Consider the following 24718-nt stretch of genomic DNA (forward strand, 5'->3'; position numbering starts at 1 on the left):
TCTGCTGGGCTTTTGTAATGAGTCATTAGCTTGAGTGAATGGCTCTTTGGCTCAGCGGCGTGGAGGACTCTGATCTCATGGATCTGACATGCTGGGCTCACTTAAGGGGTCGTGACTTGTAGCACTCCTCCTAAACAACAGTGTATTTGGTACTCTGTGTACCTCACGGCAGAGCAATGCCCAGGGTTTTCTTCAGAAACTAATGTGATTAACCTTACATTTACGAGGCAAATGTTGCACACGTAATAATAAATAAATAGACATAATAAAACTGAATACCCAAGTGTGGTGAGGGAAGACGGGCACGTGGGTCTGCAGACAAGCCTTAGAGAGGATTCTTTATATGTGTACAGTATACCATTCAAACATTTGGGATCAATAAGATTATTAAAAAAAATTTTTTATCAAGGCTGCATTTATTTGATAAAAAATACCATTAAAACAGTAATATTGTGAAATATTTTTATAATTTAAAATAACAGCTTTCTATGTTAATGTACTTTAAAATATAATTTATTCCTGTGAGCAAAGCTGAATTTTCTTCACCCATTACTTCAGTGTTCAGTGTCACATGATCTCTCCCTTTATTATCAATGTTGGAAATAGTTTAATATGCTTTATATATATATATATATATATATATATATATATATATATATATATATATTTTTTTTTTTTTTTTTTTTTTTTTTTTTTTGAGCCTGTGATACTTTTTTAAGTATTCTTTGACAAATAATAACTAAAAAAGGAACACAATTAATTCAAAAATATGAATATTTTTTCTTTACATCTTTTCACATTATATCATTTCACATGTTCATTTAGTTTGAGAAGTACTAAAATATCTAAACCAAATTAAACTAATCTAGACTAAACTACACTAAACTAAATGAAATAAAACAAAACTTAAAACTAAATAGAAATAATAATAATAGTAATAATAATAATAATAATAATAATAATAATGTTAAAAACACACAACAAAATTATTTGAACTTCAGATTAATGTGAATAAAATAAATAAAAACTGAATTCAAGATATATTAACAAAAACTATAATAAAATGTCAATGATATTATAAGAGAAAGTTTAAGTTTGTAATTTTTTTTTTTTTTTATAATGTGTTTTTTTTTTTTTTATTATTATTTTTTTTGTTTTTTTAAACCATTCATTAAATAGGTTGTCAGTAGATTTTGGTGCTGATACATGGATAATCTAAAATTTCTGTTAACTGGCCATTATAGACCAAATATGTGTGAAGTACATACAATGTATGGCTGCATATCTGTGGTGCGCTGCAGCAGCTTCATTGTGACATTGCTGCAATGTCATGGGAATGTGCATAGCTGGTTGGTACGAGCTACGCAGTGTTGCTCCTCAGACCAGCTGTGTAAGTAAATGACAGAAAAGTGTCCTGGATCCAGAGAGGGAAAAACACAGCAGTGTCTTCCTAGAGGGGCTGTCTGCGGTGAAGACTTCCAGTCACCCAAACCTAACCCCTCCAGCTCCACGCCAGCCTCCTCACAGGGACACGTGGCAGCCGCCGCTGCTCAGCCCTCCACCGGCCAGCTGACTGGAAAAACAAGACCTCCAGTCTTTATTTGTTTTCTTCTGTCCTTCAGGGAATGTAAAGCCTAGAAGGAAATAGGCCAAGTTGCACAATCCATTCCAATTGTGGGTTGCAGAACATCTGCTAGTAGAACTTTGCGCCACAAGGCCAGAAAACATGTGTCCTGAGGGGCGACGCTTTGTTTAGAATGAAGAAAAGGTGTTGCTGAGGTGCGAAACTGTAACAGTTTTCTGAACCACACTGCACAATAGCACTGAATACCGCTTCAGTTCACTGTCGCTTCATTTGAAATCCAATTGTTCCAGTTTAAAGAAACTTTCAAAAAATTGTCCTCGTTTTTATGAAACTATTTCATCACATTGTTTCCACCCCTTAGCCTACATTTCACCTTCATGCCAGTGCATTTATTAAAAAATAAAATAATAATAATTAATTAAACACACTCCCCCACATACACAAACAGCATCAAACTGCTATGTTCTAACCTACTTTTTTCTTTTTAATTTTCAAAAGTTGATGACACTTCATTTGGAATATACTCACTGAGAGGAAAATCTAATACTAATTACCAATTCTAAAAGTATTACTTTGAGAGAAAAAATAAATAATAATAAAAATTTAGATTTTAAAATACATTTATGATGATCAAGACAGAATTAGCACCACATTAAAGTGAAATTTATCCAGTAGTATTAGTATTTTAATATTAATATTAATATGTTTGTGTGTGTATGTGTGTACACAAACTACAGTTGTCTCATTCTTTTTTTATTTTTGAATTTTTCTAAATGTAATATTGTGCTCAAGTCTTTCTAATTGTCAGTACTGGTATTATTACTATAGGTTAGTGACAGAGATTCAACTCTGAAAGATGTGATTCCTTGATTCTCACTAGTTTGATTGTTTTAAACAGTGGCACAACTTATGTCTGTATTGTATACTCTCCTTTCAGAGTGTATTCGCAGGAGTCAGTTTTATAGATGTATGTCCAGTTTCTCAACAAGGAAGAAAATCTTGCTTTGGTTTTACTTTGCTGCAAGTCACAGTCGAATCTAAAAATAAAAATAAAAATCAGCACAGATAAAAAAACCAAAGGGTATTTATACTAAAAGATGGCAAACAGTCTTGACGGAAAATATAAAACTGTCTCTCCTACACAGCAGCATTGTTTCCAAGTTAGATGTGAAGGCTGGTTTGTTTTTCAGTGTTTTATTTTAGTTATCATCTTCTCAGACGGGGATAGAAGGTCAAGAGGGCCAGCTAAAGAGAGAGGGAAAGCGAGAGTGTGAGAGCGAGCGAGGCGTCCAGACTCTGAGGAATCAGAGCATCAGAGACGTCAGTCAGAGAGCAGCGGTAGTCAGTGCAGAGAGCCAGAGTCTCGCCATGGTCTTTTAATCAGCCTTTAGGGAGTGAAATATGAGGCTCCATCCCGCCGCTCCAGCACCTCCTTCATCTGCTCTCAATCTTCCCTCCTCTCCTCCTCCGGATGTGGCCGCGTGGGCCTTCTTATCAGGCACAGCGAGACTTGTGTGGGTCGATGAGCAGAAGAAAGACAGCCAGACTTCAGGGCCATTAGCACAGAACAATGCAAAGCAGTATATTGAAGAAAACATGATCTAGAGATGTGTTAAAGTATTCGCTGTGTTTAAGGAGTGCCCTGTCATGCAAGATGCGAAGGCAGTGGTTAAATACGCCAATCTAGTGCATTTTCTCCATAGAAAAACAATTGAAAAGCAGTGCATATGAATACAAACTGTCTGAGTGAATGGCCCCTTAAAGAACGAAACATAAGATACCAATGAGTGATGCATGGATGAGTCACGTGGTCAGGAATCAGTTCCACTTTGACTGTGAATTCACAATGAATTGAGAGTCGATTCAATGATTCCTCGGTTTTGTGTCAGTCTTAATTACACATCATTTCTTTCACACTTTGTAATAAAATAAAATAATCTGAGTATGTGATAACTGGTGTTGACACTTTAATATACAGTATATTATGGTTTTGAATTGCCATTTGCCAGTTACATATGTCATTTTATTTACATGGCACACCAAGGTGTAGCATGTCCAAAAAATAAAATCATAAAATATCATGGGACCTTTTGGAAGTTTGTTGTTATTTACTTACAGGAGAAAAAAAAAGTGATTCTAGAGAATTTTTGGCTAAAACTGAAATGTTTATAATTTTTGTTCAATCAGCAAAATCATCATGACTAAAGTTAATCAGGTATGAATAATTGGGCTTTCCTTTTTGTTTGTTTGTTTGTTTGTTTAGTTGTTACTCAATACTGGGTGAGAGAGTGAGACAAACAAGAAATTCTAGTGAATGTTTGGCCAATTTATTTATTTATTTATTTATTGTTTTAGTTTTTATTTATTTTTTAAATATGATGAGAGACATTTATTTTATTGGTCAAAAATAGCATTTTCAAACTAAAATAATTGGGGTTAAAAATTTTGGTCACCCATATGATGGTGTTATAAAGGAAGTTGGAAAAGAGGGTGAAAGAGAGTAAGATTTTACAGTTTAGGTCCTACTGAGAAGTCAACAGGACAGATGGTCACCTGCTCTGTTAGTGATTGTCTCTAATTTAATGGGACCTTCATATAAGCCTCGCTTTGCCATGGCAGGACAGGACAGGGGGCAGTTTGTCACTGTCACACTCCCTTCACATCAGAGATGCACTCATATTTGTAGCACATGAAGCTTTGACACCAGCTCAACTCTAGCAGCACAGCTGATGCCAACCAAACCCTCCGACTGAACATGCCTCATCAACCTCGTTTGCTTTTCTCATCCCAACGCTACTTCCTGTGCCCGGCTCGTGCTTGAATGTTGTTGTAGTTGATGTTCTTTCGTGTTATTGTTTCAAAGTTGAGTGGAGTAAGTCAGAAGACAGGTAAATGGGAAATGAGAACACTGGTGTTTCGTCTGTCACTAATTAGCCAGTTAGACGTGCAACACGTGAACTGTCCTGACGTGATGTCGTTGTGTCTCATTCTCCTGTGCTAATAGAGTCAGCCTACGTTTACTGATCAGCTTCAGTTAGAGACGGGGCTGCTTATGTGATGAAGGCCATTGCTTTTATGTAACATGCAACTTGCATAGAAGATGCATAGAAGATCAGAATGATATATCAGTATATTAGAATGATTTCTGAAGGATCATGTGACACTGACGACTGGAGTAATGATGCTGAAAAGTCAGCATTGCATCACAGGAATAAAATACTTTAAAAAAAATATATCCACATACTGTAGAAAACACATTTTAAATTGTAATAATATTTCACAATATGTTTTTTTATTATTTTTTTTTTTACTGTATTTTTGATCAAATATATGCAGCCTTGATGAGCAGAAGAGACATTTTTCAAAAACATTGAATAATCATAATGATTTCAAAATTTTGACCAGTAGTGTAGCTAAAATAGAATCATTATTCGAAAGAAACAGCTACTATTGTCAAGATTCAAAATGTGTTTAATGTTAAATGTAAAAAGAATCTTTAAAAAAAATCTCCATAAAAAAAAAAAAAATATTGAAGAATCTAAAAATAATAATTTTATTTATTAAAATCAGAAAAAAACAAAAACAAAAAAAAACTTTTTAATGATAATAGTTTTAATCAAAATTGCCACACCGGAAATTCCATGGAGATATTTGAGTGATGAATCAACTGAATTAATAATAATAATAATAATAATAATAATAATAATAATAATAATAATAATAATAATAATAATAATAATTATAATAATTATAATAATAATAATAATAATAATAATAATAATAATAATAATAATAATAATAATTATAATAATTATAATAATAATAATAATATAAAAGAAAAAAAGAAAAAACTGTATATATATATATATATATATATAATTTTTTTGTTTTTTGGTTTTTTATTTGTGTTGTTTGTTTTATATTTTTATTATTTGTTTGTATTATGTATATGTTTTGTGTGTTTTTTTGGAAAACTTGGGGAAAAATTTTTTTTCCAAATTGGAAAACTAATTGGAAAACTCGTTGGAAAACTAATAGTGAATTTTTGGCCAAAACTTAAACTTTTTAATAAGAGTTGAATCAATTCAGTGAAACTAGTTGGAATTCAGTCATCAGGAAATGAACCCATGCTGTGTTTTTGGTTCTTACATGTATGTATGTGTGTATTTATGTATTTATGTATTTATTTATTTATGCATAAAAGCAGAATTTGCAATGTTTCTTAATTTTGCATAATCAGCCAAATCATCTTGAATTTACAGTAATGCAAATATTCAAGATTCAAATATTTCCCAGGCCCAGACTCAATCAGATAAGTATAAAGGGACTTACTGTCAATTAGCTTTTATGCTCAAATATTTTTCGTATTTATCTCTTTCTTTATTTTATTATTTAGTTGTTTATGAGCCATGAACACAGTGCCAGAGGCTCATTTATATCCTCCAGAGTACTGAATTACTCATAATACTGGACGAGAGAGTGGTGAGGATGATAATATTTCACGTTTGCATTGGCCTGCTGCAGTTACGGGCCATCCATAAACCAATAGCTGTGAGCCGCAAATACATTCTGCAACTCCACTTTATGCACCTATAGTCAGCTGGATTTCCCACAATGGACAAAAAAAAAAAAAAAAAAAAAAATTAAATTGCAGTTTGCAGCAAAATGGACCAAATGCAAGCTTATTAAGTATCGATCCGGGGAGGTCACTGCTGAAATTCAGCTCCTATACAATGTGCGACAGAATCAGACGCCAACAGCCAGAAATGGAGATTAGACGCTATCGATAAAAAATGGGAGGTGCCCTTCATTCTGGTGTCTCAGATCAGGTGGAACGTTTAAATGTCAGGTGGAAGATGGAAACAGAACAGCCTGTGTCAGTGGTTTGAGTGTTTTCTGTGCTGGGTAATGAATCCGTTTTTGTGAAGGATTTTGCTGAAGTCATGAAAAAAAGTTCAGAGGCATTCAGTAGTAATATATATTTTTTGTGCGGCAGGACAGTGCTTGCACTTTTTAGTCAGGGAACTGAGAGGCAGCCTTCCATCTTTCTTGACAGCAAAACTTTATTATGATATTGGAGCCAGGTTTGAACTTACCCAAAGGAGATTTTTATGGCTCAGAGATTGCAAAATATTCCTTAGGAGAAATAAAAATAGACGCAAAGAAAGGCAATTGTTGACGTAGAGTAATATAAATGAGGATAGCAGAGAGCAGATCATTTGGTTTTAGAAGATTTTTATGAGAAATGTTTGAGGTCATGTCAAGTTCTTAGACTTGAGTTCTATGAGAAACTCACAGAACAGCTGGAGACTGTGGAAACTCTTGAGGAAACATTTGTGAGATTAATCTGAGGGATTAACAAAAATTTTTGATTAATCTTTTGTTAGATTATTTTTTTTTCTTTTTTTTTTTTTTTTATTTTTTTTAATTTATGTAATTGAATTTTTCAGTGTAATTTGGAAGTTATTGCCAATTTGGGCTGTCAAACTCCAAAAATGATTAAAAAGCCACCACAAAAGATCATAAAAAGGCAAAACAAAACAAAACAAATACAAATTAATGTGAATTATTATAATCTTTTACCAAAAACGCATTTAAAAAAAATCCACATTCATGTGAATTTAAAATAAAATAAAAACCTTAATGAAATTTAAAAATGTGCCCATGACAACTACCTGAAATAGTAACTGGACAATTTTAAAAAATACTAAAACTAAAACTTATATAAAAAAATTATTATTAAAATAATAATCTAATATATATATATATATACACACACCACACACACACACACACACACACACACACACATATATATTTAATATATATATATATATATATATAATATATATATGATATAAATATATATATATAAATATATAATTATATATATATATATAAAATACAAAAGTACATGATAAAATTATTAAAAATGCAATTAAAATGAAATAAAAGCTAAAAAAAAAAATAAAAACAATAACTATCCATCTTATTTTGGAAATTTAGAAGTAAGCTATTTTTCTATGAATGTGTGAGACTTACAATCCATTAACTGCTATAGTTAAATAACCAGAAGAATAACAAAGTGCATTTCTATCTATCAAGTGCTATTTGTGCTAAAAATCACTGTTTATGATTATGATAAAAAATTAAAATAATGTGATAACAAAATTTCAGTTTGCAATATAAGAGACAGACTGAGAGAGAAATAACTGAGATATCAAATATATATCTTTAATTTTTTACTTTTTTTTATGAGTAGGACAGAAATTTTAATTTCCTTTTAAATGTCCGTATATGCAGATTCCTTTTTTTTTTTTTTTTTTTTTTTTTTTTTTTTTTTTTTACATTTTACCAGTTTTCTAAACCTTTCTAAACTGAAGTCCAGGTGAGCTTCTCTCTTCTCCTTCATCACTGTCCTCCTCTGAGACCAGACCATCTGTTTGGATGTCACGGTCAGGAATAAACCTGAACTTTGCAGGGACAGACGTGTCCGAGTGTGTGAGAGAGAAACACACCAAGAGTGAGAGATGGACAAACTTATTGTGGTGCTTTCTTTCATCAAGCTTCCAGTTATGGATATGTCCTTTTCATTTTCACAAAACGAAACGTCTGTCAGGGAAAATAACAGATTGTCATTCTTAGGTGAGTGCTTTACTGAAAACAAAAGTGTCAAGATATCCTGGAGAAATGGGCTAATTTTATCACAGGAAGGAGATGAAAGGAATGTGACACTTACAGAAAATAAGCTCCCCCCGCCCCATATGTCTTATACTGTATATATACACATAAGATTTGAAGTGCACTACAAGTGAACATTCAGTACAATTAAGTACACTTCTTTTTCACTAGGGATACGACAGCTAGTTTTGGATGGGTTTAAAGGGTGTGGAGTGGAAGCACTGTTGTATTCTTGGACAGTGAAAGGTGGGGTGTGTTTAAGTGGTCATCTTGTTTAATATGTAAATCATCTGTTTAGTCATCATCCTCACAGTTTGGTTTGGTGCCACTGGTGGTGCAAAAATTAAAAATTACACACTGTAGCTTTAAATTCTGTAAAATAACTTTGTGTTGACCAGCCATTATTTGGCAGCCATTTGTTTCAAGGCTTTCCTGGCCTAAAGGCATCCAGCGATTAGTCTCAGAGTGTGACAGAACACTCAAAGATTCATAGGCATAATTAAAATGTAAATGCCGAACATCCATTCCAAAAATGTCTAACGGTTTTGAGTGAAGCGTCAGACCGTGAGCAGGGTGTTCAGCTGGGGGTAGTGTTAACTGTTTAAATGCATTTCATTCTATGTTTGTGTTGTTAATGTGTGATGTGTTTTTAAGTATTAATGTGGATGTATTCATGCCAGTGTCAAAGACAAATTTCCGCTCTGTGACAAACAGAATGAACAATAATGTTACACTAGACATGGGTGTGAGTACTGAGCTTCAAATGCCCTCTACCTGTTTCCATTTTGTCATGACTATTTTTTAGGTTTACAAACGCAGAGTGTGCCAAAGCATGATGGGAAATCTGATGGTGTTTCTGGGAGCGTTGTGTAAGAGTAACCCTCATTGTCTCTTCTTGTGCACAAAGAGTCCCGTGTGACGTGAATTTTGAGCTCATGGCCAGGTTCTCCACAATCCAGCAGCATTCCAGAGGGGACAGACTCTACTGGACTCGTTACAGTAAAAACACGGTTTCCTAGATACAGATTAAATCCAGATTAGGTGTTGGAATATTAGGCTATTTCCTGTATTTAATCAATAAGAATAACAGTTGTTAACAAAAAAAATAAAAATAAAAAATAAAAATCAATAAGAATGATTGAATGTAAGCTTAATGCATTTAGGCAAAATTATTATGTTGTTTTTTGTGTGTGTGTGTTTTAATAGGAAGCAGATGAGGTCTATAAAAAGTCCCAGTGCAGAAAGCCACACTATTGAGTGTGTTTGTCATGAAGGCTTATAAAAGCAAGTGACTTCAGCTTGAGCTTCTTGAGAGGATGGGAGCAACAGCAAGTATGTGAAGTTATTGTTATGGCAGCAAGATACATTTCAATCTGATCTAGATCACACTTATTCTAATTGTTAAATTATTAATGTATAACTGATATGATTTCAAGACATTTTGATACCTTCTTTGGAAATCCCTTAATGAGCATGGGGTCCCTGACCAAGAACTTCTTCTAAAATAAATATATACTCTCCTTTTTGATCATATTGTAGATGTGAAAATGCACTATCCAAACATAACTGGTTGTAATTCATGAATGCTTTTGAATACCAAGTTTGGCCTTTTTTTAAAGAATAAAATCAGCAGTTTTTTGCTGCTAAGATTAAAGTTTAAGTTTAAGATTAAAGTAAAGTTTATGTTTGCTGCAAAGTAAATGTGCAGTGCTATTTTTTATTTCATATGAAATAAATATTTTTTTGAATATTTTAGAATCTAACTTGCTATAAAATCTAAACCACGTCTAACTATGTCATGTTCCAAATTTAAAGTTGATATCACAAAAATTGAGGATCCTGTGAGATTTTGTTTAGGTGCTAAATCAAAAATAGCCACTAAGTTGAATTTTTATACATTTCCATAAATGTATTTATACATCTCTGTCACAGTATTACTTCTATCATGAAATAGCCACCAGATGTGGAACCTTGAGACTCAGACCTTTCCAACGATATGAGTTTGGTCAAGATTAGAAAAAAGTCTTAATTATAAAATATTCTAGTAAATTTTGTAATGTGACACTTGACAACACCTATTAGTGGAAAAAGCCCACTGAAAGGTTTTAAAAGTACCATTTCCAGTGTAACACAATGTTCAATTTCAAAAAAAAAAAAATCACATATTTTTGAGTGTTTAAGCTTTCAAATGATATTTAATTTAAAATGATTAATAAAATATGTGACAGGAGAAAAAGTTAGTCAACACACCAAGTGTACTTCTTTATACCATGACAAAATATTACTGAAACATGACTTAAAATTTACTTTAAACTTTATAATCTACTTAAGTGTGTTAAGGAAGTCATGAAAGTGTCTCTTTTTAAGTACACTTAAATGGTATTTTACTTAATTCATATTATATTAGCCGCAATTATTATTATTATTTTTATATATATATATATACTAGAAGTGCACAGTCAATACAATTAAGCAAACTTCTTTTACACAAGGAATAGCGAAAAAATAGCACTGAGGATACTTAATTTTAATTTTAAATTGTGAACCGAACAGCTAAAATGTATTTTAGTGAATTGTCTGAACACCACAACACACCTTGTGAAGCCAGGGTAAATGTCCAGTCACCCTGCTGAAGTCCATTATTCACATCTCTCACTGTTAGCATTACAGCTATCACGACTCCCACAGGCGTTTGTCAAGGACAAGCTGTGCTGGTATTAGTGCAGTGTAAATGAGACGACCCCACTGAGGTTATGTTGACCACGCATGACATGGAGAGGATTACACAACATTATCCCATCAAAGCACCGTCTTTAGTCTGAAGGAACAGCAGTCAGTCAGAAGTAGCTAGCATGTGTGTGTGCAAAACGTAGCAGACGTTTGGCTGATGAAATGTTTTTGATTAAGGGGTGTGCCTGCTGGTAGGGTCTGAAGAGAACTCGCTATCTGTATTTTAAAAACTGGGAATAATGATGTTGGAAGCTAATAAACTTCCTAACAGATGAAGGCTGCAGATGATCTCACTGAGGAACAAGTTGTGAGTCTTCAAAACAGCAGATGGAAAGTCTGTTTGAGTGACTTTAACGCACTTCCCATGTAATTTCTGTCCATCCAATACACCCAAGTGTGACCTAACTATCATGCTCCATTCAAAATAATCTGAATCATTATAAATTAATTTATTTATTTGTTTGTTTGAAAAGAAGTCAGTTTATTTATGATTTAATTCATAAAACTGTTTGTTTTTTATTTGTTTGTTTATTTATAGTTATATGTTATATGTGTTATATTATATTAATATTTATTATTATTATTATTTGGATTATATTGTATTGAAACCCATTCTGCCACAGAATAAAAAAAAAAGTGATTGTGATTTTATTATCTCGCAAGTCTGATTTATTCTCATAATTATTTATATATAGTGTTTTTATTCAGGCTTACATAATATTGTATTGGTTTCTCCTCACACAGATAGATGCACACATATATTAGTCGTATTGTTGTTGCTCTATTCTTTTTCTCATCTGGTTTTATCATAAATTCTCAAACATATCGAGCCAATTTCCAAAGAAAAAAAAAATGCTTTTGTCTGTTAATTCTGGCACCTGTCTAGAGCTCTGCCACCCCAGAGGCCTGAATATTTCCATGTTTTCTCATCTGCGACGGCACATTATCATGTGTCAGAGTGAATCAGATGATGTGTGCCATGTCAGCAGCGCCTATGAATTTATTTTCATAAATGAATTGAATTGAGTTCAGTTGAGATGTAAGACAGGACAAAGCAGCATCAGGGGTCTGAGAGTGTTTAAACAAAGAGTTCAGCAGCTTTTAAAGGGACCATGAGCAAAGGACTTTCCTTGCTCTTTTGAAATAAAGAGTTTAATGTGTTATGTAGATGTAGCCTACAGCTCTCTCCCCAGTCCACATAGATCATTCATGAAAAAACACGCTTGAAAAAACACATCTTTCATTTGGATGACTGCACATATTTACATATTATTGCCTATTCAGTGTTCGGAAACCTGGCCTGAAGTACACTGGTGCATGGAGGTTAGCCAATCATAACAGATGTTATTTACATACTGAGTATTATAAAAGTACAACACATGCATTCAGTTGATCAATAGTGACAGTTAAAATATTCATAATGACACAAAAGATTTATATTTAAAATAAATGCTGTTCTTTTTAACTTTCTATTCATCAAATAATCTGAACAAACAATGTCATTCAGTGTAACAAAAAAGAAAAAAAACATTAGATGACATGAAAATTAATTAGAGATAGACATTGCAACACACAAAACTAATTAATTGTCATTTTAAATCAGTTTAAAAATGCTCATTTTAAATCTTTACCAATCTTTGCCACTATCCTTCAAACCGCTAGGTTTTTAGTCATTTAAAATATAATAAAATTTGAACAGTAGTGTGTGTAGTATATAAAAGTAACCAGATGTAAATAGAATAGAATCTTAGTTAATGGCACATAGTCAGTTTCAGTGTTACTTTACATCCCGCAGTCAGAGAGCTCACGTGAGATCACAGATAACAAGACGAGCAGCATTAAGACGTCTAAGCTCTTCTTGATCTTGTTCTTAAAGTAAGACTCTTAGAAGTCAAAGGTTTTGAGTTTAGACCATTGCTAATGTAGAAAGACTTACGCTGGACAAAGGAAAATCAGGCATGCCACCACAAGCCTGATTTGCTTCCGTGCCAGTTCACGGGGACAGTACATTTCTTATCACATGTAGGTTAAAGAGGGATTGTTTTGTAGTACTAAATCGAGTTTGGAATCTAACTCAAAGCTGATGTGCTGGCTAGTGCTGCAGATTGAATTATGAGATTATTGCTTATTAGCAGTCATTGTTTTGGCTAATTGGGAATCTCCTTTGCTGCCTTTGTGCTCTGAATGTAATCCAGGGCTGGATGTACAGTAGTCGTACATTAGATTTGCAAGCATTCGGGTTGAGGGCTTAAGGAGTTTAAGGATGTTTAAGGGAGGTCTGAGGTATTGGTTGGTGCAGTGTTGTGTCTAACACAGGAGATGCTTTCTATTGAGTGTGAATTTACTGGAGCACGACTCCCCCTGGGGCATTTTCACAGAACTCTCTCTCTCATATATCCATTTCATTTCCATTTTCCTTTGTTAAATTTCCTCTGAAGAGGTAGTTCAGTCTAAAGGGCAATTGAATGCAGTAAATTGACAATTTAAACACCTGCAGCAGAAGAAACCTAGATCTGACTGTACTCACCTTGAAGACTCTTTCACTCACATTAGGCCTTCAAAGTCAAGGTCAAGCTAATAATTATTGTCTCCCTTAGGAACACACAAAAACATTTAACATACAACTTTAACAGCTATTCTAATCCGATAATCCTACATCATAAAAACAATACCATTTAAATAATAAATCACTTTTAAAAACACAACACAGCCTTGATATAACAAGCTATTGCAGTTTTTTTTTTTTTTTTTTTTTTCAAAAAACCACAACGCATGTTGTTTGACCTCCACAGGAAAAGTGCTGCAGATTTTCACTAAGTTGTTAGGTAGCAAGATGGTGTTCACAGTAAAAAGTAAGAATAAGATTAAAGCTGACATAAACACATGTTTCTTCTATAATATGATGTATCTCAAAGTGAAATAGGATATTTAACAAGGAAGAAAATGCAGCATGGGGCTTAATTACATCTATTGGGAAATTATTGGATTGTGAAAGTAGGCATTACTGTGGAAGTCTGATTCTGCCACTGAATACAAAATTTAAAAAGGTAATTGCGAGTTTATGCTTGCAGTTTCTGGGCTGTTTTTATCTTTTTTTTTGAATTTTTATTCTATTTATCATGCACTTTTTTTGATTAAGATCTCAAGTTTTCATTTAAGGATAGCTTGCAAGAAAAAAAGTAAAAATTGTAAGATAAAGTACAAAAGATTATATTAATTCAGTGGTGGAAAAACCCATCATGATTCTCCTGAGAGCTCTTTATCAAGTGTAATACTTTCATTTAAATGCTTTGACAAATTGGAACAAAGTGTATAATTTTAAATGCCTTTAGATATTTTTCAAAAAGCATTTTGTGATGGTGTTTGGAGTGTAATGTTTTTAAATGCTTTGTCATATTTTAATGTTATTGATGTATTTTCATTCATTGGAGAGTGGTGAAATCTCATTTGAAATGTAATTATTTGTTGCACTTTGTAAAGAATAAAGCGCAGTTTCCAAATCCATCATCACATCACTCTTCTTTTCAGCCTGAACTGAAGCATAAAGCAGACCGATGTGTGAAGAAGTGCTATTAAACCACCAGGCTGGCAGCATCCTGGATATTTTTGCAGCTGAGCTTTACTTTCCTTGAAAGAGGATGAAATTAAAATAGCTTTCATTCTGTTCTTTGATTTCTTGCCAGCTTGTTCTAACACATTATTATGTTCATCCGTAACAGGTAGCAGGCAAGGAATGACTCAGCAAGCTGAGCTAGAAAGTGTCTAAGGAAATATGCAGTCAGAGGTCTGAGCATAGAGACACACCTCTCACCTCTCTGCAATGAGGACAGGACTGGTGGTTACAGCAGAGATTTATCACATATTTCTGAATTCAGACGTGGGTGAGAGAGAATAAGAGCATTCAGCATTTAGCACAGAGCTAAACTAGTAAGAATGTCCCAGGAGACGCGATCTAGCCCAATACACTCTGAATGAACTACTATAGTGTCTGCTTCTTAACACAGACAATTAGGGGAAAAAAGTAATCAAGAGTGGTCAATTTAAATTGTTTTTTCAGTAAATTATGCCAATGTGCCGGCTGATGTAATGTTAATATACATTCAAGTTAGCAAATGACATGTACACAAAATTGTTAAAATCAAATGGACAATTATTCAAAATCATTCAAAAAATATTTGAAAATATAAAACACAATATCATTTTGAGAAGCCATTGTCTACCATATCAAAATATTATGCATTCAAAGTGTATTTTATATATATATAAACAAATAAATAAACAAATAAATAAACATTTGTTTCATTTTTCTTATTTATTTTTTTACAGTTACTTATTTTTTTTAAATATATATATATATTTTTTTATAATCCTTCAGCAAATTGTCTTTTATGTTGATATACAGATCCTCAAACAGCCGAGTATAAAAATATCAACCAACACCTGTCATGTTTTCTGTAAGTCTCTTGAGAAAGCTCTGATGGAGCATTTAATAGACAGAAGTGGATGCATTTTGACAGTGAAGAAATAGCTAGTTTAAAATTGAGTAAAAAAAATAATTCAACATTTCTTAACTCTTCAATGTCACTTTCGCAAACAAACGTATCTTTCTTATGTTCCTGAGCTGTACTATTCCCAATTAAATCAATTTAACTTCAGAGTTCCATACAGGACACAAACATACACACGCCTGACTACAGACATCAGACCAGATGATGGAGGATGCAAGCAATGAATTAAAAAAAAAAAATCATGAGCAGGGCTGACTGCAGGGGAGCTCCATGCTGCTTTTTTGCTGACTCAATGTTTTAGTTTGGCAGTTCACTCGCAGAGACAAAGAGCCATAGCAGCACTGTAATTTCTCTAATTCTCACTGCCGGGAGCCTATTTAGCCCTTTGAGACTATAGAGCTGAATCAGAAACTCACCCTTAATGAGAATGACTTCAGGATGTACCCTGAAGAGACCCATGCAGATCTCATCTGGGCTCTCTCATTAACCCTCAGAATGTGTGCAGGTACTACTTATATATCAACATTTCCACATTAGGATAATTTAGTTCTCACTGTTTGAAGGATAATGTGTGTAGATGCAATATGCTATAGAACAGATGAATCATAGACTTTTATTTATAGGAGAAGAGATAGATGAAACAGGAGATGGGGAAACATCATCTGCCAGACTCAAACTCAAGCCACACATATCAGCATCAAGGCTTTCAGAGCATGTTAAATGTGGCCAGATCTGACAAACATCAATTGTTTGTGTCTACAAAACTACAAAAAAAATGTTATTCTGTATGTCTAAAATGCTGACAAAGGTGTCAGACTCAAGTTATCCGTATTACCATTGAAGTGCAATGTTTTGAAGCTCATATGCTAACCGCAAGGACACAATTCTGGAAAACAATGTACTGAAGAGTATTTGGCTTTACATTTTGACAACAAGCTCAATGTTTGTTTGAACATCTAAAAAGCTGACAAAATTGCCAAGTCATCCACATTAGCTTCAACATTAAAGCTTGTATTAGAATTCATGTACTAATTCATATGTGTTGGGAAGCTCCGGAAAACAATGTTCTGAAGAGTATTTGGCTTTTAATTAATACAACAACCTCAAAAAATGTTTGTTTGAACATATGCATTGGTTTAAATCATATCAGACTCAAGTCTTTAGTATTAGCATTAGCTAATGTGTTGGAGTTCATGTGCTAACCATTAGGAAACACTGGAAGATGTACTGAAGGGTATTTGGATTTGCATTTTGACAAAAAAAAAAAATACTTTGAACTTCTAAAATGCTGATAAAAGTGTCAGACTGAAGTCATCTGGATTAACAATAGCATTAAAGCTCAGTTGCATCTTGACAAACAGTTCAGAGAACATTAGATAAAACGCCACTTGAGTTTGCATTTGCATATCGTGATGAAGATGTGTCGTGGTCACCTAGTTGCATGCCCTGGTGAACTCCAGGAACCATAAATCGGATGCATTACAGCCCATTGACTTTGTATCATGGAGCAGTAAGACTGTTTTTTGGCACAGGTGGTGTCTCATTGATTGAGGACAGTCACTCATGCATGTCAGTCATCTAATCACGAGCTGTGCTTTGCCAGCGACACGTGGCACATCCATTCTTAACATGACATGATAATTGCCAAATGAGCACAGCCAGACAAAATACATTCGAAACAGCACATCCATCAGTCCCAAGCTCATTCCCTTCCCTGTTCCCTTGGGTTGAAGAGCTAAAATGAGGAAATGTCATAATATTTACAGAAGTACGACGTATGTGTATGCTGGCATTATTTTAGCAACAGTTGCATACGTGAAGAGTCTGCAACTATTTGCGATATTCGGCAGCAGATTAAGTATAATGTTATGCTAATGCCAGAGCTCCATAAATATCTGTTGGTTTTGCACATATAAGACTGGTGAAGCTGCAAGTATGCTGTATTGTTTGTATTGCAAGCTCCTCTCACCAGGTGGAAGAAATTGCGCATCTCATCCTATTCCTCCCTCATGGGACCTAAGTAGTCTGCAAATCCCCACGACGCCTGTCTGTAATGCTACTCAAGCCTCCGGCAATGTCCAACACCCTCCAGTAAATTAGCCAGGATCCCTGTGGCAGAAAGAACTCTGCTGTCTGAAATAGCGTACTTGATGTGGACTTGCTGTTTTGTGGTGCATTTGTAAATGTATAAATCAGAAGAGTGTGAAAATGTGCCTATCTGGGATTTTGGGACTTTGCTAACCTTCCAAAGTTGTACATAAATATTTTTATGTGTTGCTGCAGTGTGTTTTTGTTAGACTAAATGATAATTTCAGTCTTGTAGTGGAACTTTATTGTGATTGTTGAAAATTGAACCTGCTAAATGAATGTTTAGAACTTTAAAAACAACATGAAATGGCATTCATAATACATTTAGCTACTGAATTGTATTCCCATGTGAAACATTCAGTGAGATATTGTGAAAAAGGGACTTTTTATCCACCGGGATTTGTTAATTGAAAATTATTTCTCTGTCCAAAGGCCTTGATTAAATCAGCAGAACTGAGTTTAAGAGTTTAAGGTTTGGCTGGTTAGCATGGTGCAGTTAGCCCCTCATTATTATTATTATTATTTATTTATTTTATTTATTTAGTTTTTCATTAGAATATCATGGCTGAATGAATCTTTATACCATTTTCAGACAAATTATGATTATGGGGCAGATTATCGATTAATAAACACTTATTTTGTGCAGTTTTTTGCACAATGCTATGTTATGACCTCAAAATACATTTACCATAGTGCATGATTTGTAATCAAATTCATTTTGATGTTTGTATCACATAACCAGCTCCATATGTTTGCTGTAGTAAACTTGCTTAGTAGCGCACCCGGTACAGCATTAGACTTGTGATGTGGAGCACTCAGGGGCGAGTCCTGTGAAACACAAGTCACAATGAAGTAGCTCAAAGACTTTTAGAAGCCAGCTAAAATGGCATGTCTGTTTCAGAATATATGTTTTGATCTCCAGTTTGCTTTTGTTTACATTATTGGTTAGGTTTAGATTAGAGTTTAGTGTAGGTGCTACACGATAGAGCATGAACATTTTATGACATATACCATTGTGTGATCTCATAGACATGTTGTGTGTGTGTCTTTCTCTACAGTGCTGTTGAGTTTGCTCTCGGCCGGGGCTCAGACCGAGATGAAGCGGGTTGTTGGGGACAATGCCACATTGCCTTGTCATCACCAGTTCTGGCAGTCGAATGGGCAAACACTGGACATAGAATGGCTCCTGCAGAAACCCAACATCAAACAGCGCGTGGTAAGAGATCTTTTGTTCTTTATGCCCTCACGAAATTTGTCTTGTCTTCTCTCATTGTTTATTTTATTTCTGTTTTACTTAGATTTTTCTTGATGTGAGTTTTGTACAGTGCATATACCATACATACATACAGGTACTGTAGGTATCTATAGGAAACTATGGATATGTATAGTTCTCATTGAGCAAATCAAATTTTACTTTGAAATTTGTTTGCTCTGCCTAATAGGAGTCACCTATTATGGATTGTGTGTAAATACATTAACTTTTAAATTATCCTCTTAGAGGATTCATGTGATTGTCACCAAACTTTCTTTCTTTCTTTCTAATAATAATTTTTAATATGGAAAGTTGTCACAAGGCTGTGTGCCCTTCCTGTCACCATCATATTTTTTCTCTTTTTCAAGTAACTATTCCAAATAATAATAATAATAAATCAAAATTACATCATAATCCTTTAATAGAAAAAGTTAACTCTTCTGACACAAGTGAATGTCTCTTTTTTTGAGCCTGTCCTCCAACAAAAAACGACCATATAGGTCGTTTGTGCAAGCACCTTATTACGACCTATTTTTACGTTTTAACGTTAAGCGGCCTCTAGCGGGCGTAAAAATAATGACAGTATCGCGTTGCGTCTGTCGTCATGAAAAATGACGTATAACGTCATTACCAATCAAAACGCACGTTTATTTAAATGCAATGTGTGGACTTTTTACACCGATCTCACAGTAATTCGTACATATTTTACTAGGAGGCTTATTCGTTTGAATGACCACACCTAACCCCACCCCCTAAACCTAACCCTCACAGAAATCATGCTAAATTATGATTTTTTGAGCATATACATTTTACGTGCACGTCCATTCTCAGGGATCGAACCCATGATAGCATGATTGCATATCAAGGTATAACGCAATAATCTACCAACTGAGCTACACGAAACGCCAATCACGGTGCAAATAAAAGAGTACAAAACATTAATATGAACACGACCTTTTGCCGATAGGGGCGCAATTGTAGTATACACTCTGATGGGTCGTATTTCAGGGATTTGGACAAACGACCTATACGAGCGTATTAGTTGGAGGACAGGTTGCTTTTTTTATTGTGTTTGTCAGTAGGGGACAAGCACAAAATCTCAACCTTGCAAGCTACCATGTAGCAATCTCTCAGAACACCCTAGCAACCACCCAAAACACCCTAGCAACTGCCTAGTTTTGATTGTCATCTCTCTCAGTGATACAGCAGTCACAAAGACTGCCTTCATGGTTTCTCAGTCTGAGGCTTGTGAGCACAGTGCTTCTCTGCATTCCTGCCATCTTGTCACAGGTCTAAATCAGTTTTTTTCTACACATCTCTCTTTGAAATACACACCCATCTGGGACGCGTGTATCAGTGCACCTAACAGATGCTTCACCCATCTCTCTTCTCCCTCGCTCTCGTAGAAACACATTCAGATAAGAGCTTTTTCTTATCTGCCTGAAGAGAGAATCTTTCACTGTGAAACTAATATTGTTTGAACATAGCTTTGAGTTTAGGTATCCGTTATGTGTCAGTGCACCATAATTCATCAGGGGGAAGTCAATATGTGTCAATCAGGAGATATACTTTCAGATTAATTTAATTATCTGATTGCCATAAGGCTTTTTATTCCCCCACATAACAGACAGAGATCTTTTCCTTTGTTTAAAAGTCAACGCAGATCTGTTCGGAGTCGGTTGAGATTTCATTGCAGAAGACAGACAGGCCTAAAAAGAAACTTGCATCAGAGTCTTCGAAGTCTATGGGACGGGGTTGCCCATCACATGTAATATTTAATGGAAAGATAACATTTGAGACGCCATTAATTAAAATCAAATGTCTGAAAATTTGATTAGGACTCAAACTGAGCCCCTGGCATAATGAATAAGTCATTCCTTTGTTCCACTAGAAGGCCTGTGTAACTAGAAGCATTTGGCTTGTCAACATTTAACCACAGCTTGTTTAGTAATGTGTTGTTGACTCTATGGGGTTTTGTTCACAAGAACGCTGTTGTTAAAAGCAATTGGTCAAGGTTTACATGGTTAGCATGGCCTAGTTAACTCTTGCAGGTAGATGCCGTCACTACATCATCTTTTTCCACTGACAGCCTGTTAGAAAGTAGATTTTGAATATTATCTCTGCTCACTAAGGCTGCATTTATTTGGTCAAAAGTACAATAAAAACAATAATATTTTAAATTGTTTTTACCATTTAAAACTAGATAAAAAGTTTGTCAAGACAATGGTGTTGTCTTGAGAAGGCCTGAACTGAAGGTTTGAAGTAGTTTAAAGCTTGAACTTTGAAGGTTTTAAAGACTACCCAATAAATCAGAAAAAAATATTATGTTCTTATGTTATTGTTGTTAATGTGTTCTGGTTGGTTGCTAGGGTGTTTAGGGTGGTTGCCAGGGTGTTGCTAGGTTGTTCTGTGTGGTTCCTAGAATGTTGCTAGATACTTACTGGGTGTTCTGGGTGGTTGCTAGCCAGTTGCTAGGGTGTTTAGGGTGGTTGCTAGTGTGTTGCTAAGTGGTTATAGGATGTTCTGTTTGGTTGTTAGCCAGGATGTTGTGGGTGGTTGCTAGTTGGTTGCTAGGGTGTTGCTAGGCAGTTTGCTAGGCCATTGCCAGGTGGTTGTTAGGGTGTTCTGGGAGGTTTCTAGGCAGTTGACAGACTGTTGTGGGTGGTTGCGTGAGTGTTGCTAGGTTGTTGTTGTTATGGAGTTCTGGGTGGTTGCTAGGCTTTTGCTAGAGTGTTCTTGGTGGTTGCTAGGGTGTTGCTAAGTGGTTACTGGGTGTTCTATGAGCTTGCAAGCCAGGGTGTTGTGGGTGGCTGCTAGTTGTTTGCTAGGTCATTGCTAGGTGGTTGTTAGGGTGTTCTGAGTGGTTGCTAGGCAGTTGACAGAGTGTTGTAGGTGGTTGTTAGGGTGTTCTGAGTGGTTGCTAGGCAGTTGACAGAGTGTTGTAGGTGGTTGTTAGGGTGTTCTGGGTGGTTGCTAGCCAGGGTGTTGTGGGTGGCTGCTAGTTGGTTGTTGTTGGTAGGTTGTTGCTAGGCAGTTTGCTAGGCTGTTGCTGGTTGTTATGGAGTTCTGGGTGGTTGCCAGGCAGTTGGTAGGGTGGTTTGGATGGCTGCTGAGTGTTTGTTAGTCTTATCTTATTTAAACTGGTCTCCCATTTTACTAATCTAAAAAGAACCCCCCCCCCCCCCCCCAAAAAAAAAACAACAAAAAAAAAAAAACATTTAAACCGGCTAATAGACCAGACTGAAAGACTAGAAAAACAACTTAGGAAGGTTTTTTTTTTATGTTTTTTTTTTTTTTTTTTATTATTCTTCCCAGCAATGCACACTACTCTTTGACTTTGTGTGTTGATGTAGTACTGTGTAGCATGCAGGTCACACAGATGACTTCCATACGACATCCATGCAGCTGCCATTGTGATGAATGGAAATGCTAATGGATAACTCTCTCCAGCTATATTGCACCTCCTTGGCTATTGCTAACATCACAGAACCTCTTTCTTTGAAGTGAAGCCGTAACCCGTGACTCAGATGTTACTCGTGTTTGAGAAGATTATGCTAGAGAAGATTTTTCTGCTGTCAATTGTAATCTTAATAAATAAATATGACAAAGAGCATCATGTTATGACTGTCAGTGATGCAGAATGCATACAATAAGAATCACAGATGTTTTGCCAGAAATGCAGATTTCTGCCGTGCAGCAGAAATTCAGTTGTGCAGCAGAGTTTTCTCATGTCTGTCGCGCTGTGGTGTGTGTGTGAGATAAGCAGCAATCGCAGACAGCTCTGGCAGGTGGACCCGACCCCAGGTCTGTTGATGTGTAGTGGCATCAGTGTTTAGTCCTTTACCCCAGGCATTCAGGAGGCTGTCACCGTCAAACTGTGTGAATGTGTGTGTTGGCAGCTGTGTTTGTGTGTGACAGCCATTTAGCATCTTTTCCATGGCAGTCAGCACAGGTAGAGGTTCTTATATTAGAAACCCTTTTGTCTTTTGTATGGAGTAGTACAGTTGTCGCAAATCAGACGAAAAATAAGGGAACAACTAGATGTGAACAGATAAAGCAGATCAAGCTGACTGCAACCATAGTTAGTAACTGTAGTTACTGATTACATGTAATCTGGACTACACAATCAGATTCCAAAAATGTAAGTACTTATAAACAGATTGTATTACATTTTAAAATGCTCATAATCAGAATACAGTTACTTTTGTACAGATTACATTATTACATATTATTCACACAATGGCAGTAAATTATTAATAATTTGATTTGCCCAAATTTTCTCTTAAATTTTCCTTTATACAATTCTACTGCTTTTATACAGCTTTTCACCAACTCACAAACCCCCTGTAGTTCATTCAGGGACCCCAGTTTGGAAAACCTGGCATAATGTAATGTTTAATACACTTCAGGATATTGATAAAAAATAAATAAAAAAAGAATGTAATATATTTTAGGTCAAATGTAATCTAAAAGTAATCAAAAAGTAGTCTTCTGGAATTTAAATCTTGGCAGTTTTACACCTGAGGCTGTGCAAGTTTATGGCATCTTTGAAAACTCATTGAATTTTACTGTGAGTGATGACACGTTGACTGCTCCAAGATGGCAAACACGTTGACATGTCTGGAGCAGTCAAATGTGGCATCTACCTATTCATATCTAAGTTAATATGAGTTTGTGACGTGTTTTGAGTGTTTTAACATGTTGCTATATCAAAATTTGTGTATTCTGGGTGGGTTTTGGGGGTTGGATATTTTCTAATGCACTTCTGTGTGTTTCTGAAGTGTTTTAGCATGTTGATATGTGGCTGCTAGTGTTGCTAGGTTATCACTAGGGTGTTTTAGGTGCCTCTCAAGGAGTTGCTATACATTTCAGAGGTGTTTTAATTATTTTCAGTGTGATGTTGTGGGTGGCTTCTAGGTGGTTGCTTGTTGGCCCAAGTCAAAATCCACCCCAGGTTTCTATGATATTCAGGTGTCTGGATTTTTATTATTTTTTTTTTCAATCCATTAAGCCACAAACCATAAGTCTGATCAGCTAAAAGTGCCCCTTTCCTCCAAAAGTCACATGCTTTTAATTATTATTCATGTACTTCTAGCACAGATGCTGGGAGACAAGTTACATGCCAGAGTTTTATTATCAAGGCTAGGGGTCTAGTATGCTAGTAGATATATTTCATTTGACATGAATGAAAACAAGGTTATGATGGATAGAATTACTACACAATATGTGCTTCTGAATCACATTTTCTTTTCGTAACATTTGTTTTTTTAGAGTTTTTCCTATGGATCTTTGTGGAGGAATCAGTGTTTCATCCGCAAGCGATGCATCTTTTTTTTACATCTTTTTAAGTGTATTTGAATCCCGCTCAGGCTATTTTATTTTGGCGTCAACTGAAATATGGTGTCTGATTCTACTGATTTCTTTCATCTATATTTATACAAAAGTTCTGTCTCTTTCAATTCAGATCATTACATTCTTCAACAACGAGGTCTACACTAATGACAACCATGCCAGTCGTCTGTCCTTTGCGGGTGACTACCTAAACGGAGACGCCTCTCTCCTGATCAGCGATCTGCAGCTGACTGACTCTGGAGAATACCACTGTAAGGTCAAGACTGGCGGCAAATACCACTGGAGCCAAGTCAACCTCATTGTGCTGGGTAAGGCTCATCTTTCTGGAAGCAGCACCCAATCGTTTCCCCCATTAGCCTGCCTCGCTGTCATTTAATTTGATCGTTCAGATTACAAAATCTGGCCATTGTTTACATAATCTAGAAATATGATTGGTTGCGTTCGCTGGCCAGACACTCTCAACTCTGGTTGTTGGTGATGTTTGCTTCACTTTGGATGGTAAATGTAGAGGATGTTTATTTG

The 24718-nt window shown here is 35.2% G+C and overlaps 1 protein-coding gene across 3 annotated transcripts in view; it reads left to right on the plus strand.

The window, feature by feature from the left end:
• LOC109054785 (CXADR-like membrane protein) overlaps positions 1 to 24718 on the plus strand; it is an 83390-nt gene that overhangs the window by 48771 nt on the left and 9901 nt on the right. Inside the window, exons 1-3 of one of the 3 annotated variants that reach the window (XM_042774818.1) lie at positions 9461 to 9598; positions 18651 to 18808; positions 24309 to 24504. In XM_042774818.1, the coding sequence (XP_042630752.1) occupies positions 9583 to 9598; positions 18651 to 18808; positions 24309 to 24504 (370 nt within the window). In that variant the 5' untranslated portion in view covers positions 9461 to 9582. Of the gene's footprint in view, positions 1 to 9460; positions 9599 to 15512; positions 16010 to 18650; positions 18809 to 24308; positions 24505 to 24718 lie in introns of those variants that run through there. The other 2 variants (XM_042774816.1, XM_042774817.1) reach the window with 2 other exon arrangements.

The sequence above is a fragment of the Cyprinus carpio genome, chromosome A18 (genome assembly GCF_018340385.1).
Source record: "Cyprinus carpio isolate SPL01 chromosome A18, ASM1834038v1, whole genome shotgun sequence".
In the NCBI taxonomy this organism is placed as follows: domain Eukaryota; kingdom Metazoa; phylum Chordata; class Actinopteri; order Cypriniformes; family Cyprinidae; genus Cyprinus; species Cyprinus carpio.